Genomic DNA, 16,600 nt, shown 5'->3' on the forward strand with positions numbered 1-16,600 from the left:
CAGAAACTACTGCACAGTGGATGACTCCAGACCCATTCCATCACCGATAGGGCAGAGACGACATAGCACATGCCACCAGAGACCAGGGCTCCTGCCCATGTTCCCCTCCGTCCTTGGAGACCCTCACCTTGAAAGGCCACAGACCTCACTGAGAGCAGGAAGGGGTCATAGTAGCTATGCAGACCCTTCTTCCACACCACAGCCATGACAGAGCCTGACGACAGCACCTCCATGACAGGTTCCTGGCGACTGCACCCGTAGACCCTGATGGAGCAGAGAAGAGTACAAGATGGCATGACCCAGGAGATGCAGAGATGACACCGCTTTGTCCTCTGGCACAAAGTAAGTTCTCAGCAAACAATGGCACAACTCAACCCTGCCTACCCCACTTCTTGCAGAACTTTGCAGGGCCAGCACCCCTCTGCCCATCCTGGAGGAGATGCCCAGGGCCCTAGAGGCCCTCAGCTACCCAGTATAGGATGAGGACCACAACGGCCACATTTCTTGGCTATTTTCTATGTCACCAGACGGTGAGCAAGAGTAGACACCCATTTTATAGATGAGAAAAACCGAGGTTCAAAAGAGTAAACTCCTTGACATAAGGCACACAGCTAGGATACAGCAGAGTGGTGGTTGAAATACCAGACTGTGGGCCAGATTCTAGAATGTCCTAACAAGCCACGTGGCCTCCCAGAGCAGACCTTAGGGACCACCCCCCCCCCAAATAACTGGTTAGTTAGGTCCAGATGGAAAAACTGAGGCTCTGAGAGAGGATTGGGGACCGCTGCTTGCTACACAACCCTGTTGCCTCCTCTTTGACTGCCCTCCACAGCAGCTACATGAGCCTGAGCCTGCAGCACCTGGTTAGTATGTAGAGCGTGACCTTTAACCCTGGGTCTCCCTCAGGCCTCCGGGGACTCACGAGGTAATAAGTCTCTTCTCCAGTGGCCCAGCTGCGTCGTACATTGCCACCCTGTCCCTGCAGTCAACCCGGGTCCACTCGAGCTGCACTTTGAGCATGAGGTCCTCAGGGCCCTGCAGGTGCCACAGACAACTAGTGGCCTGCTGGTCGGGTCCCCTCAATCGGAGGACCTGGCCCTGGCTTCACATAGCTGTAACGGTAACAACCTGGAGGTGGAGAGGGACAGAGCCCTTAGCCAGAAAGAGAGACAGGGAGTGGCCACAAGGCTTTCCTCAGCCATGGTAGAGGGCAGAGAGGACAGGGCCTGGGGCTGGGGCAGGCTTGGGCACCCACCTAACTTCCCTGCCCAGCCCCTGACTAATGCACTCATTCGTTCATTAATTCATTTATTCACTCAACAAACTGACTAAGGCCTGAGTGCCAGGAGGAATGCCAGGCACAGCTAGCACGGAAGTGGAAGATCTTGGACCCAGGCCAGGGTGCATGGATAGAAGGAGGGTCACAGGCCTGAAGGGAGCATTGTAGAATCTGATCATAGAGCAGGCATTACAAGAGAACAAGGTAGGACAAGGAGGCAGACCCGGAAATAATAGGACCAGCACGGGAGCCATAGAAGGTGAGGCAGTGCTAGGCTATACGGTCTAGCATAGATCCCCCTGGAGTGACACTGAGCAGGCTGAAAGACCACTGCCTCATCCTCCCAGGAGAGTTAAATGGCCAATGCCCAACATGCAGGGAAGCTGCTAGGCCCCAGGTATAGCACCTCACACCCACCACCCACCCCCCCGTTCCCTGCCCATAGCATCTCTCTGGGTACTTTCCACACCATGGCTGGCTTTCCCTTCTGTACAGTGAGGCCAGGGGCACACGCGAACAGTGTTGCCACAGGCTGAGGCCAGTACACACCAGGGTACTCAACATGGAGCCAGAAATGCCATAGGCACTAAGGAAAAGCAATGGCTGTTCTTGTGGCTGTGAGGAGAGGGAGAAAGGTTGAGGAGAAAGCTCTGTGGCCTGTCACCCCACAGTCGTTCCCATTGGAGCCTCAGCCCCAGCCAACCTCACAGCCACCTTCACTTCACACCTCCTCCTGCATCTCACCAGACCCCACACCCCAGGATATCCTCCCCCATTAAATTCAACTTAATTTAATACACTTAGTTTCCTTATTAAGGACAGTAAATTAAATGCAGTTATAAAATTTAATTTGCTGAAAGCTCATTTAATCCATGAGCTTGGATGCCATGCCAGAGCTAGCAAAGCTGTGCCTTCCGGAATAAACCACTAAGCCTGCCCTAAGCTTCATGAAACATGGAGATCAGGCACTCTGCCAGCAGGCTCAGGGAATCTAGGACTGAACTCGAGACCCGGGAGGTACCCACTACCATCCTGGCACCAGCATGCCTCAAGTGTGTGACCCTGGCCAATAGCTTGGCCACTCTGCTTTCTGGCATATATAAAAATAATCCATGTCCTCTCTTCTGTTTGGTGCTCAGAGCCAGGAAGGGCTGAGGCTACCACCTGTCATTCAGTTCCCTCTCCTGCCCTGGCCAGCCAGACTCCACTGGGACACAGACCTCCCAGATACAGAGGCTGCCCAGGCATTTACCTGGGGAATAGAGACTGGCTTCTCATAGGGGTTAAGCCTTGCTGCAAGCCCATGCCTTACACTGGCAATAGTAACAGCAACAGCAACAGCAACAACAATAATGGTATATATTTTTGGAAAGTAACTAGGCAGGGGTGTGTCCCCCTGTCTAGTGTTAACCAGAAACAGGGCTGAGAGTCTTGCCCCACTGCTGGCTGGAGGCATTTCCATAAGCATATCTGGACTTGGCCTTTCCTAGGCTTTATTCATGGCCTGAAGGGCCATGTCTCCCCCTGGCTAAGGTGCTTTTCCCTCAAGATCCCAGCTTTGGGCCTGACACCCAGCCTGCACCTGAGGCCCAATGCACACCTGACGCAGGGCCCCTAGGAAGGCTTTCGATGCTGAATCAAGAGCTCCTCTGTCCTTTGTCCCTGAACTCCCTCACCTGGCTCCTTCCTCTGCCTTGCAGCCCTGTCCACCTCTGTCCCTTGCACAGAACCATTCTTTCCCTCACAGCCTGTCCCTGTTCTGGCATTGGCACCCAGCCTGTGAAACTCTGTGTGTGTCTGTCTCTCTATGGGGATCAGAGCTCGTGTGTGTGTGTGTGTGTGTGTGTGTGTGTGTGTGTGTGAGAGAGAGAGAGAGAGAGAGAGAGAGAGAGAGAGAGAGAGAGAGAGAGAGAGAGAGAGAGAGATCAGTCTCACCCAGTGCACAGTGGCCACAGTGCAAGCAAGCAGGGGCCTGGCATGGGGGGGTCTCGGTCTACTCCAAGGGTTCCAGCAGGTTGGGTGTGGTTCTGTGGAGTCTCCTGGTTGGCATTCATGCTCACTGGGTTTGATCCCAGTACTTCAAAAAGAGAGGGTTTGAATGCGCCCCTGTCTTTTGACCTCTGTGTCCTGGGAAGCAGGAGTTCTGGGCACCCACACTAGCAAAAACACAACTCCACCACCAGGTATGCAAGGCTTTATATGAGAGCACACCTGGCATAGACCACAGCCTGCATGTGGACAGTGCACGGAGGAGTGCTGCAAGACTGATACAGGAGGCTGGCTGTGGCTAGCAGGGGCTGCTGAGGCTCAGCACCGCCTATCTTGGGGCACTCAAGGTGACCAAGCTGACACTGACACCTTGCTGACCATGACCTTTCAAAGGATCCCCATAAAGCACATAAGATGAGGGTGGTGGTTTATTTGGGCTGTTATTTTTGTGTTGACAGGGTCTAACTAAGCAGCCCAGGCTAATCTCAGGGTTCTGTGATTCTGCCTCGGCCTCCCGAGATCTGGGTCAACACATGTGCCATGCCACCACACTCAGCTGTGTGATGTAAAAGCCATCTTCTGTGATGAAAAAAATAAAACCACCCAAGGTGGAATAAAGCAAAGAGAGGACTATACCAAGATTCTGATCACACACAGAGTTCTCAATTGACACCCCTGAGTCCTGAGGAGTCAAGGTCAGTTTCTTTTTTCATATTAGCACTAAGACCCTTATCTCTTTGGCCTTCTGGAGAACACAGCAGAGCATGCCAGAGCTCTGTGGCCTGTGATGTTACAGAAAACCAAATACAGACACTCAAAAGTGCAGCCATCACAGACATCGACAGACAGGTGTCACAATGCCTTTCCTCAAGGCAAATTGGTTTTAGGGAAAACTGCCACTTCTTATAAAAATATGTTCTTGATATGAATGGGCTTGTTATTTTTAAAATAAAGTCCAGTATGGTGGCCCACACTTGAAATCCTATCACTCAGAAGACTAGGGCAGGAGGATTAAGAGTTTGGGGCCAGCCTGGGTTACACAGGGATTCATTTTCTAAAAAATAAAATTTAAGCCTGCATGATGGTGCACACCTTTAATCACAGCACTCGGGAGGGAAAGGCAGGTGGATCTCTGTGAGTTCAAGGGCAACTGGCCTACAGAGCAAGTTTCAGGACAGCCAGAACTCTATAGAGAGACCCTATCTCAAAACAAAAACAAAACAAAGAATGCATAATAAATATAAAATTTTCAATGTTTTGATATTCAGTGGGTCGATAAATGTTTTTTCCATGTTGCAGTTCCAATCAGTAAATATGCCTACAGCTCATGGCAATGAGCTCTTCAAGGTCCCCAGCAACTACTGGTGGGGTCAAGAAGTCTGTGGCTTGGACAGGAAAGGGCAAGAAAGAAATGTCAAAGGCTTTTCAAGATAAGAGTCAACATTGGGGCTGCTATGAGAGAGCTTCTAGAAGGAAAAAAAAAAAAAAACCACATTTGCACAAGTAATTTCCCCATCATTTAAAAGTGAAATCACTTCTGGCGCACGTCTTTAATCCCAGCACTCAGTGGAGGCAGAGGCAGGCAGATCAGTGTGAGTTCAAGGCCAGCCTGATCTACAAAGAGAGTCCAGGACAGCCAGAGATGTTACACAGAAAAACCTTGTCTCTGGGTGGGGGAGGGGGAATCACTGCCATCTCATAGAGCCCCCGAGCCGGCTGGCACATACAGAGTGGGCTTGCAGGTGCAGCTCGCTCACCTGTCCCCAAGCCACAGATTCATTGTGAGACAGGCTCTTGAGGTTTCATTTTAACTAAGAGATCTTGATTCACTAGAAAAGTCACCCCAAGGTCAGCGCCTCACCTCCTGGTTGTGTCTAACACCAGCCAGATTGTGGCTAAGTTTGCAATGTCATTGTAGATTGACTTGCCACAGATGACAGGTGCAGAGAGAAAATACACACAGATGACAGGTACACACAGAAAGAGTGACTACACAGATAAAGGTAGGCACATAGATGATAGATAGGTCATAAGATAGATAGGTAGATAGATAGATAGATAGATAGATAGATAGATAGATAGATAGATGAAAATAGGACCTGTGTCATCAAGGCAGTTATATTTGGCCCCGCTCAGCATATCTCTGTATGAGAATTGTGGCTTTAAATTTTAAACTGTGCTTTGAGGTCAGCGCTTTCATCCCTCTAGGGCAGGTAGAAAGGGAATCAGAACAGGTGTGAGTGCCTCTGAGAGGGGTTGAGGCACTCACCCCTCCTTCAGCTCTGGGTGGAAACTAGCTTGTTTAGGAGGAATCTGAGCTCTAGGATTTGTGTCAGAGTCACAGGGCACATTAGCCCAGATAGCACGTGCACAATCCCAGGAGTCACCAGTCCATAGACTACAGCATGCATGGTATTCCTAGCCTTGCACAACAGGGTGAGCCAGCTTGCACTCGGCTTCCCAGGCCTTAGCAGCAAGCCAGCGGGGCCTCCAGGAGGAAAGCGAAATTATTCTAGCAGTGTGGTCGTATCAGGCAGAGAGAGGAGGACAGGTCAGCCCAGCTGATGAGGGAAAGGTAAAGAGAGAGTTTTTGAATGTGCCAGAAACATCCCCTCCAACAGAGCAGTTTAAATCCTCAGTTACCCAGGGACCAAGCATGGATTGACAAGACTGTTTCTACCTTCAGAAAGAAAAAGGGTAGGTGGGCAGATTGAGTTGAATGGTGGGCAGCAGGGTAGGTTTCCAGGTGACTCACCTACAGCCCTTCCCCTCCATAGCGCCTGACTCACACTCACATCCAAGACACACACTTCTACTTGAGTCCCCCACCCTTTAGCCTTGCTCAGAATCCTTACCCGGGCCCTCCCCCACCCTGGGACATCCCCAGTGTCTCTAGGTCGGAGCTCCCTGCCCCAAGAGCAGAAGCCTGAGACACCCACCCACCCCTGCCCCCCAACAGTGGACCAGACCAGAAGACCTAGGATTCAAAAGGAAAGGGGCCAAAGCAAGGACACAGCAGCGTACCCAGCGTGGAATTCAGTACGACTATGTCGTTCACGCTGGCTTCTGTCAAAAGGAAATGAACAAACAAATAAACAAGGGCAAAGCCAAATAAATAGGACACTGAAAATAAAAACAGGCAAGAGGAGGCGAGCCAGGTTTATCCAAGGTCAGCCGCCCACCACCACCATCTGCCCCACGCCCTCTGTCGTCTTGGTTCCAGGGTCACAGGGGGTCACCTGAGCATCCCACCCCTGAGGGCAGGGCAGCCTCCCCCATCCCTGCTGGTCTAACCATCGTCACCATTCCCTTCCCAGTACTGACCCAAGATCACCAGGCCTTCAGGGTCCACCTCATATTCGGTCCTATAGGAAGCCAGGGTCGAGCTGTTGGACAGCAGCTCAGCCACCAGGAGCTCGCGCACCATCTCCGGGCTCAGTGTCAGCCGCTGGTACTCGGGGATGTCAAGGACAAACCAGAAGAAGCACATGAGGGATCCCTCCCTATACAGACAGAAGTGAGAGGGGCCTGAAGTCCCTGCCTGGTCCTCCACTCAAAGGAAACGGCTGAAACTCTGACCCACTGGGAACCTACTCTGCTTTCTTTTCATTCTCACCCATAAGAGGAGAGACAGAGTCATGGGAGGTCATAGGCAGAACTGGAAGAATCAGATATGATCAGGCAAGCCAAGTCCTGAACTGGGTCCTGGGTCCTGGGTCCTGGGCTTTCAAGCATGTCTTCAATCTGGACACACACACCCCCACCACACACACATACACACCAGGCTTCCCCAGTCATGGTGTGGTGTGAACCCTATCACAACACATCACGGTCTGTAGATGACAAGACCAAGCTCAATAAAGGGGAGCCACAGGTAGGAGAGTAAGTTCCTGCTTCCTGGCTTAGTTGCCCCGTGTTCTTTGCTTTCTTTATATTAGAGTTTTGAGAAAGAGTATGATTACGGCATTGTGTCAGACACCTACAGAGCCCAGACCCTCCTGCCCTTAGATCTGTGCCTTTCACAACTCACCCAAAGGAATAGATGGAACTGGAGTTGTAGTGCAAACCCAGGCGGGTGCTGGCAACCAGCTCTTTGAGCTGTGAGAAGGGAGATAAGGTACTGGTTACCCTCCAGGGTGGCAGCGGGGTAGGCTTCCCAAGTCCCCTTCCTGGCCATCAAGTCATCACACCTGTGCTTGCCACCACCACAAACACAAGGTTAAGCCAGGCACAGTCTTCACACCTTGTCTCCCTCCCCCCCCCCCCCCCCGACCCCAAGCTCTGGTATAGCCAGTCCACTCTGGGAGGTATAGCTGGCCTGCTGTCTATGGGCAATGGAGGCACACCTGGCACAGTATAAAGAGCCCTGAGGGTGTCCCCTAGGAGGCCAAGATGCTGGGGTGCATAATATTCAGCTCTTGTGGCTGAGGGATGCCTCCGGCATTTCTACCTGCCCCCTGAATAACAGTCCTGTCCTGGTTAACTGTGGAAGGGGCTAGCAGCCCACTATCCCTAGTGCAATGGTCATGAGATGAACAGGGTCCAGGCAGTCTCAGCTGCACAGTTCCAACTTCTTTGCTGCAAGAGGCAAAATTAAGGTCTCTTTCTAATCACTTGGAGCCTGTGTATAACCTTCAGAACAGCCCCTTCCCATGGTACCCAGGACAGATTCTACCCCAGTGAGTACTCCCAGCAAAGTGATGGACAAACCTACCAGACTCCCCCACATCTGCCTTTGCCCTCTCACATTTGCCCCTCCTGCCCTCCCACCCCGCCTCCCTACCATCTTCTGGGCTTTGGCAGCTTCACTGCGGAAAAAAATGGACTCCCGTCGGGCCAGGTCCTGGGAGTAATGACGGTTGAGCACCCGGAGGCTGCCAGAGTACACTTGGCTAACAGTCACTTCTGCCTTGTATCCTGATCAGAAAAGAATGGGTTACCAAGGGTGCGTGTCCAGAAATCTCTTTGTCTCTCGCACCTCCTGTCACTCCAACTTTCAGCACATCCCTGAAGTCTCTGAGACAGCACTGTACACACTACTTTTCTGTATTCCCATCCATCAAGTTAAACAGGGATCCCCAAAGTGCATGCTAAGCATCCACTGTGTTGGGTAGTTTGGAAATGGGGGCGGGGGTTAGATATAGGAAGCAGCTGCAAGGCTCAAATGGATGCCTGCAAGCACATAAGCAAATTTGGGAGTCACGATGGATGAAGGACATTGACCACTAAGGATGCCAAAGAAAAATGGGTGGAGACAAAAGTGAAATTCTTCCCTGGCAGAGGATGCAGAGGAAGTGAGAGCTGAGGTGGAAGGCGGGGGCATGGTCCTGGCAAGGAAGACTGCGTGCTCCTGGCCCAATACAAAAAGGGACACCTGGCCCCAAGATTCAACAATGGCCATGATGGAAGCTAAGGGAGCTGGGGCTGCGAGTGGAGCACAGCCTGGCCCAACGGGGGTATATAAGAGCAGTTCACTGGAGGTCTCCATGCTATATAACACCTTCTAGGAATGCTGCAGTAAGAAAAGAGGGTAAGAGGGGTCCTTGGGGGTGCATGAGGGATGAATGGGGGTCCTCTTGTGTAAGGTGGGAGGGATTGGAATCTAGCTCTAGAGGGCTTGTTGTCAGAGCTCTCGTAGTGGGAGGGCTGGTGTCTGATGTCTTGAGGCCTCTTTTCTGCGAGGCTTTATTTCATGGAGCAGAAGGGCACGGGGCTACTCTGGAGCTGTAGGGAGACTGAAAGAGTGAGGGGCTTAGCTACTGGACCCCACAAAGCAGCCAGGAAGCCAGAAACACCTCCCAGATTCATGTTGCTCCTTGCCCAGGCATCAGCCCCACTTGGAGCCGCCCATTTTCCTTCTAAGATGGGTGAGGCATGCTTCTCATCCATGGCCTCACTCACTGCCGGCCTCTGTGGGAGGGATCATCCTAGCAGCTCCCTCAAGGGGCTTCTTGAACCCTGAGTCCTTTTAAGGGGTGGCATTTTCTCGTAAGTTTTAGAGCTCTTGTCCCCCAACCTGGGTCTTCGGCCCAGGTAGAACCCCATTGGGCACAGGAGGAAGGGCTAGAAAAATGACTGCCAGTTGAGTGCCTGCCTTGTCAGCCCTGAGGACAAATTATCTAGCAGCTTAATGAGACCGTCCTCCAGCCTGCACTATCTGGGGCGCTGACTTCCTGCTTGGTGGTGAAGGGTTGCTCTCTGCCTGTGTCACTCAGCTCTGAGAAGAGCTATGAGTCACCATGAGCCAGTCCCCATTTGGACATGGGGACCGTGCTGGTTACTTTTAAGTCAACTTGACACAAGCTAGCGTCAGTAGGAAGAGGAAACCTCAACTGACAAAATGTTCTCACCAGATTGCCCTTTGGGCAAGCATATAGGACATGTTCTTGCTGTGGGAGGGCCCAGCTTACTGTGGGAGGTGCCACCTCTGCACTGGTGGTCCTGAATGATATAAGAAAGCAGGCTGGGGGCTAGAGAGATGGCTCAGTGGATAAGAGCACTGTCTGTTCTTTCAAAGGACCTGGTTTCAATTCTCAGCACCCACATGACAGCTCACAACTGTCTGTAACTCCAGTACCAAAGTATCTGACACATTCATACTAATGCATGTAAAAAAAAAAAAAAAGAAAGAAAGAAAGAAAGAAAGAAAAAGAAAAAAAAAAGACAAATAAGAAAGCATGTTGGTCAAGCCATGGGGAGCAAGCTGGTAAGCAGTGTTCCTCCCTGGCATTGGCTTCAGCTCCTGCTTCCAGGTCCCTATCCTGGCATGCCCGGTAATAGACTGTTACCTGGAAGTGTAAGGTGAAATAAACCCTTTCTCCCCAAGTTGCTTTTTGTCGTGGTGTTTTATCACAGCCATAGAAACCCTAAGACGGGGATCTTCAGCATGACACCTTTTTCACCTGTCTCCCTAGTGCTGCCCCAACTGAGTTTAGCCTCCCAGGTCCTGTCAGTGGGCCTGAAATTGTTCTGGTGGCTATGGACAGAAAGAATTCTATGCAACTGTTTAATGGAAAGACTCTAATGGTGTAATTAAGTTTAGCTTTTCTTTCTGGGTTCCCAACCCCCTTAGCTTTCACAGTCATGATGGGTATGTTATGATTGCATTTGACACCATAGTGAAATCAGGAGGACAGGAGTTATCACCAGAGTTGAGCACAAAGCCCTGTGCCTGGCACTGGATGGATGGGTGGATGGATGGATGTTTAGATTATGGATGGATGGATTTATGGATGGATGGATGGATGATTGGCAGATTGATGACAGATGAATAGTTGAAAGGTTGGATGTTTGAGTTGTTGATGGATAGATGGATGGTTGATGAATGGATGACAGATAGATGATTGGATGGACAATGGATGAGTAGTTGGGGGGATGATAAATGGATAAATGGATGAGTGGATGGTCAATGGACAGGTGGATGGATGATAATAGATAGGATGTTGGATAAAATGGATGGCCAAGGTATAGATGGATGAATGGATGTTGGATGGATGTGTAGGTGGATGGTAGATATTGGCTGGATGGATGAATGGGTGAATGATGCTTGGATGGATAAACAGGCAAATAAATGAGTCTTCTATACCATATGGGAAATGTTTTCACAGGCACAGACTAATCTTATTAATCCACTTCCTTCTACAACCAAGGGTTGGAGGTGAGCTACCCCCATCCAACACTCAGGAATATCAAGCTATGACTCTGTGGGTGGAAGGGTGCCTCTGGGTTCAGAGCATGGGGCTCCATTGGACTGCTTGGGGGCCATGACTTCAGGGCCAAAGGGCCAAAGTCAGATATGAGGAAGAGGTTCCCAAGCTTGGGTGCTCTTTAATGGTCCTCTTGATTCTCCATACTGAGCACTGGAGATGTAGAGATGACGAGTCTGTGGTCCTCTCTCCAGAGGAGCACCTGGGGCTCAAATGAGCAGAGGCACTAATTGGTATCAGGTCCCATGGGTGCCTATGGGCCTCCTGAAGCAGTGAAGGTTGGCTTTGAGCCCAAGGATAGCCCAGGAGGACTGTAAACAAAAGATGGCATGCTCACACACCCTGGCTTGTTCAGACCCAAGAATTGGGTGCTGAAGAGTCCTTCCTTCCTGGTTGAAGTAAGCAAGGAGCAGACTAAGCCATGAGACTAAACAGAGGTCCAGCAGTATACCCACCTTGAGGGACATGGATGAAGCACCATAGAACCTGGATTCCTGGTTAATCACACTGTGCCCCTACAGCCATGACAGTCCTCTCTACATCCACCCTGAACCATTCCAGGGTGTCACTCCAATTGGACCCTCATTTTCCATTACCTAGGAAATACCAAAGCGTGGCTCCTGCCGAGGCCAATGCAGCCAAGACCAGCAACAGTGGTGTGAAGCGAACGTAGTCCCGACTTTTTCTTTTGATATTTTTGGGGGCCTTGAACATCCCCTCTGGCTCGGCAACTTCCTCTCCATCACCTCCATTGCCCTGCCCACCAGCTACTTGAGGAGCCTCAGCGGTGGGCATCCTTGTAGAACAGGGGAGCCGGAAGCATCTTGGCATCTGCAAGGGAGCCTTTGCTGAAACCCAGTGGTGCCCAGAAGCAAGGCAGCACCCTGCCCTTTGCATGGAAAACCAGGGACCTAGGAAGTAGTGACCAAGGGTGGCTGCTGAGCAGCTCACAGAAAGCCTCAGGGGACATCCCAGAAGGCAGGTGGCAGGGCGGGATGGTTTGTCTCCCTGTGGGTCCTGAGGCAGTGCCCACAAACGGGTGGGAATCCACGAGCACAAACTTCTGCCACTCTCCCAGTGGCTTCACTTCCATGTGGGAGCATGCTTTTTCTTCCTTGGGGTGTCCAACACATCCAGTATTTGCATCCCAGTCCTCAGACACCCTGAGTCACCCCTGTCCCAGACCCAGACCTGTTCTACTGGCCTTTGCTTTCCTCTGTTCTCAAAACCTCCTGGGCCTGAGGAAGGCCACAAAAGTTCATGATCATTTTATGCCCTTGGGAGACATTTTACATATTATCTTATTTAATCCCAGGTGACCCAGGATATGGACCACCGTCCTCATATGTTCCTCCTCATCCTTCTTTATGTGGGTGCTTTGGGTAAGCCTCTCTGGACTTTGCACCCATTAGACAAATGAACAAAGTGAGACCCAGAGTGTCCTGGGAACAGCTCAGGCCAGGGTTTGCCTAGTCTCATTATCCTGTGTATTTGAATGCCTGAGGCTTACACAGATGAGAAAAATTGAGGCCCAAAGAGGCTAAGTTCCCTGGTTAAGATCACACAGCAGCAACTGAATGTCTCTTTGACTTTTCCTCTACCCTGACTATCTCCTATAATTAACTAGTCCTTGTCAAATGACAGTGGAATGTCACCTTGCCTGGTTCCTTCTGTCACTCTACCTTAGGTACTCCCAAGCAAGCTTTGGACACAGAAGAATCCCCCTACACACACACACACACACACACACACACACACACACACACACACACACACACACACCCCACAGCGAGGAGTCCAGTTCACTGGGATATCACTCCCTCTCCTCTGTGTGACACCTGTAGGTGTCACTGTGACTCCAAACTGTACCCCCAGAACATGTGTTGGTGGGAGGATTCACTTGGGCTCTTGGAGCAGTCTCTGAGATTGGCTTCCTGCCTCCTGTCTCCTCCTCTGTCCCATCCTCCACATTGGCACCAGGAAGGTCTTCTGCCTCCTGTCCTCATCCATCTTCTCTGAACCCCTCCATGGCTCCCAACTACCACGGCAGGACACCCAAGCCTGCTTACTCTCTCTTGTCACACATTTCATCCTTTATTCAAGCCCACGAGACCTTACCTTAGTGTTGCCACACTAGGGTTGGATGGAGGGTGGGGACCTGTCCTAGGCACTGTCTGGCAATGGGATCAAGGGTTCCGAGTCCTTGGTTAGTTAAGTCACTCATTTCCTTGTACCCTGCGTCACCCTTGGTCATAATCAGCACGCCTGGCTTTGGGCCTCATTTCTTCTCGTCTCCCTTTTTAAAAAGAAGAGCTGGGACTGGGGAGGTGGCTTGTACTGTAAAATATCTTACTGGACGAATGTGGGGACCCAAGTTCAAATTCCCAGGACTCACGTAATAACAGGATACAATATATTGGACATCTGTGATTGCAAGGCTCCTACAGCAAGAAGGGACATGGAAACAGGAGAACCCTCTTACAAGCCAGATAACACAACAAGACCCTGTTTCAAACAAGGGAGGAGGCAAGGGTCTTTCCTTCAACTGTCACACGCGTGTTGTGGCATGTGTGCACTTTATTTATACACAAAGAACACATACAAGAAAAACAAACTAAAAAAAATTTTTTAAATAAAAAAAAAAAAAAAAAAAAAAAAAAGCAGAGCCATGAGGTGTGCTTGGTAGGGCACATTTCCAATCCTAGGCCTCAGGAGTCTGAGTCTGAGGCAGGAGGATCACCTGTTCCAGGCTACTCTGGGTTTGCTTATCTCAAACAAGCCAGCCAGCCAGCAAGCAAAAACAGGCTGTCTTTGGTCTTGTTCACCTCTGGGGTTCCTCTGGGAGCCCAGCTCAGGGTGTTTCCTTCAGATAAATAATGGATCCTATGGTGGGGCAATGGGGCAGCCAAGACCCCAGGCACAGTGCCCTCTCCTCATCTCATTGCCTATGGGAAGCAGCGCCTGGGTAGCCAAGGTCCAGAAAGGATACTGAGTCTCCCTCAAATCCCTCAATCCAGTGACTGGTTGAGTCACCCCATTTTGTCACAGCCCTCATTTTAGAGTCAAAAATCTATACTGGACATGGGGGTGGGGCTCAGAGTGAATACAGAGCTGTTGGCTCCATCTTCTGCACCCACAATGAAGATGGCCACATCGCTGCTTTTACTATTAGACAATGGCTCCTATTGTTATGGGGTCCAAACCATCATTAAAAAAAATGTGGCTCAACCTTTCCACTGCACTGAGAACCCACAGCCTTGCTGTGTGGCCCAGACCAGCATTGAACTTGAAGTTCCCCTGCCTCATCTCCTGAGCGTTGGGATTACAGGAGTGTGCCCTCCATTCAGCTCCCCCGCCATCCTTCCTGCCGTCTCCTTGGCTCATCCAAGTCACTCTTCCCACCCTACCATCATCTAGACCACGTTGTCTGCCTCTCCTAGACCCGTTGCCACCGCAGCAGCCAGTCATGAGCTCTGCCATCAGCAAATTCCCACACAACCACCAGGGTGATGTCATCCCCACATGCCCAGTTTGCAAGCTGCACAAAGCTCCAGCCACCTAGAGCCCAGTCCTGAAAGAACCCATGTGTCTTCCTCTCTTCTTCCTCCTTTGACTACAGATGCTTACTCTGCTGGATTGCTAACACACACCTCAGGGCCTTTGCACTTGCTACCTCCCTAGCCATGACCATTTCTCCTTCCGTTTGCCTCACGGCCCATCTATCTCCTTCAGGTGTTTCCTGCTCCTTTCCCTGCTGACATTTTCTCTATGGTGTTCCCAGAGACCTACTCACAAGGTGTACCTATGGGTCTTCTATCTTCCCTACGGCCGCACAAACACAAGGTTTTCTCCATCGCCACTGTGTGGCCTGCTCCCATGCAGAGCCTGGTATGGAGTAGGCCTTCACTTTCTGTCCAATGAATGAATGTAGGATCTCAGGTCCTTCCCACCCAGCCCAAAGATGCCACCCTCACAAGTGCTTGATCCATCCCCCACCACTTCACCACTTTCTTGCTTCTTGACATTGTTTGTTAGTTTGTTTCCTAATTATAACCTTGAGCACCAAGGGCAATAGTAAACTCTGTGCCAGTCATCAGCCCTGAGGATGGTGTTGATTGGACTGTAAACCCCACAGATCCTTGTTCACTGACATGTAAGTGTTCCCTTCCCCAATGTTCCTCTTCTGTTGAGCTCTCTCCTGGCCCACAAGCTCCAATGTGACTTCTACACTCAGTGGAGACAGTAATATCGTTTTAGAAAACTCTCCCAGAGTGCCCCTGGAGCAGTGGTCCCATCTGTGCAACTGACCAGGCGGGTATGCTCTCTGACCTATGGTGTGAAACCCCCGGAAGAGGACAACTTCTCTCCTGACAGACTGGGCATCTGCTCTGCACCCTTTCCCACCCTCCTGACAGTGAAGAGTCCTTGTCCATCCTCAGCAGGCTGAGTTCACTGGGGCGGGGCTGCTAGGTAGCACAGCGCACATCTGGATTCGACCACAGTGTGAGAGTTCCACTCCAACCGTGGAGTGGATGGTGACATATAAGCCCCATTACACCTCCAGCAACCTCGGCTGTCTCCTTTTACTGTCTCCTTTTAGTGGTTGATGAATCAAAAATACCAGGAGATGAACTCCCTAAGACTGAGCAGAAGGGCTGAGCCAGGACTCTGACCCAGGGACACAGGAGGTGTAGGTTGCCACTTGGGAGGAAATCCTGCTGTGAACTGCTGACACTAGGGGCCTGAGTATGAGCCACGAGGAGTTGACTGTTGGGAGCTCCTGCCACACACATAAATCCATATACACCCACCCGGAGATGCATAAATACTGAGACACATTGAGGAATGCACACCCATTTGTTGATTACAAAAACCGGTAGGCACGCACTGTGGCCTCCCACGCACTGGCACACACACACACACACACACACGCACACACACACACACACACACACACACGCGCACACACACACACACGCACGCACGCACACATGCACGCACACACACCAGCTCTAGCCTATGAGCCAAGGATCCTGAGTGTAGATCACGCATGGATGCAGAGTGGGGCTCTGGGTCTGTCTTGCTCTCCAGAAAGCTCAGGGTGTGAAGCCGTGAGTGGAATAAGAAATAAAGCCACCAGCCCCCATAAACTGGGCCTCTCCTGTCTCTACACACCTAAATCCCCAGTCTACCCGGTCCCTGGAAGCCCTCCGGCACCCACATCTTAGGCCCAGCCAGGTTCGCTCCACCCACACTTCCCCAGCTCAGTGCACCCTGTGGCCTCCATGCCAGGTCACTGCTCAAAGCAAAGCAGGCCACTCAAAGCTCCAGGAAGCCATTTCAGAGGAGATGCTGATACCAGGCCATTCGTAGATCCTGGTCCCCTGTCCCGGAAGCCCCTGCTTACCTTCAAGAGTGGAAGGTAGGTGCCGGGCCTGCACACAGGCCTGGAAGCCTCTGTTTGTCCAGGCCAAGGTCTCTCCACCCCCCGCTGGCCAGCCTAGGTTGGATCAATGGCCTGAAGCCATAGCTAGGGTGCCTGGCCCTTGTCCCCTGTGGCCTGTGGCCCCAAGCTCCATGGGCGTCCTGTCAGGTCCAGGGCCACAATGTAACTGAAGGCAGGTAA

General features: G+C 51.3%; 1 protein-coding gene across 1 annotated transcript in view; it reads right to left on the reverse strand.

The window, feature by feature from the left end:
- Window positions 1-16,600, reverse strand: part of Tmprss6 (transmembrane serine protease 6) — a 31,296-nt gene extending 14,696 nt beyond the window's left edge. Inside the window, 9 exon segments of the mRNA XM_051159921.1 lie at window positions 128-264; window positions 923-1,098; window positions 1,100-1,128; window positions 6,293-6,334; window positions 6,593-6,771; window positions 7,299-7,366; window positions 8,052-8,185; window positions 11,571-11,805; window positions 16,382-16,600. Coding sequence (XP_051015878.1) covers window positions 128-264; window positions 923-1,098; window positions 1,100-1,128; window positions 6,293-6,334; window positions 6,593-6,771; window positions 7,299-7,366; window positions 8,052-8,185; window positions 11,571-11,805 — 1,000 coding nt within the window. The 5' untranslated portion in view covers window positions 16,382-16,600.

Source organism: Acomys russatus, chromosome 17, assembly GCF_903995435.1.
Source record: "Acomys russatus chromosome 17, mAcoRus1.1, whole genome shotgun sequence".
Classification (NCBI taxonomy): Eukaryota; Metazoa; Chordata; class Mammalia; order Rodentia; family Muridae; genus Acomys; species Acomys russatus.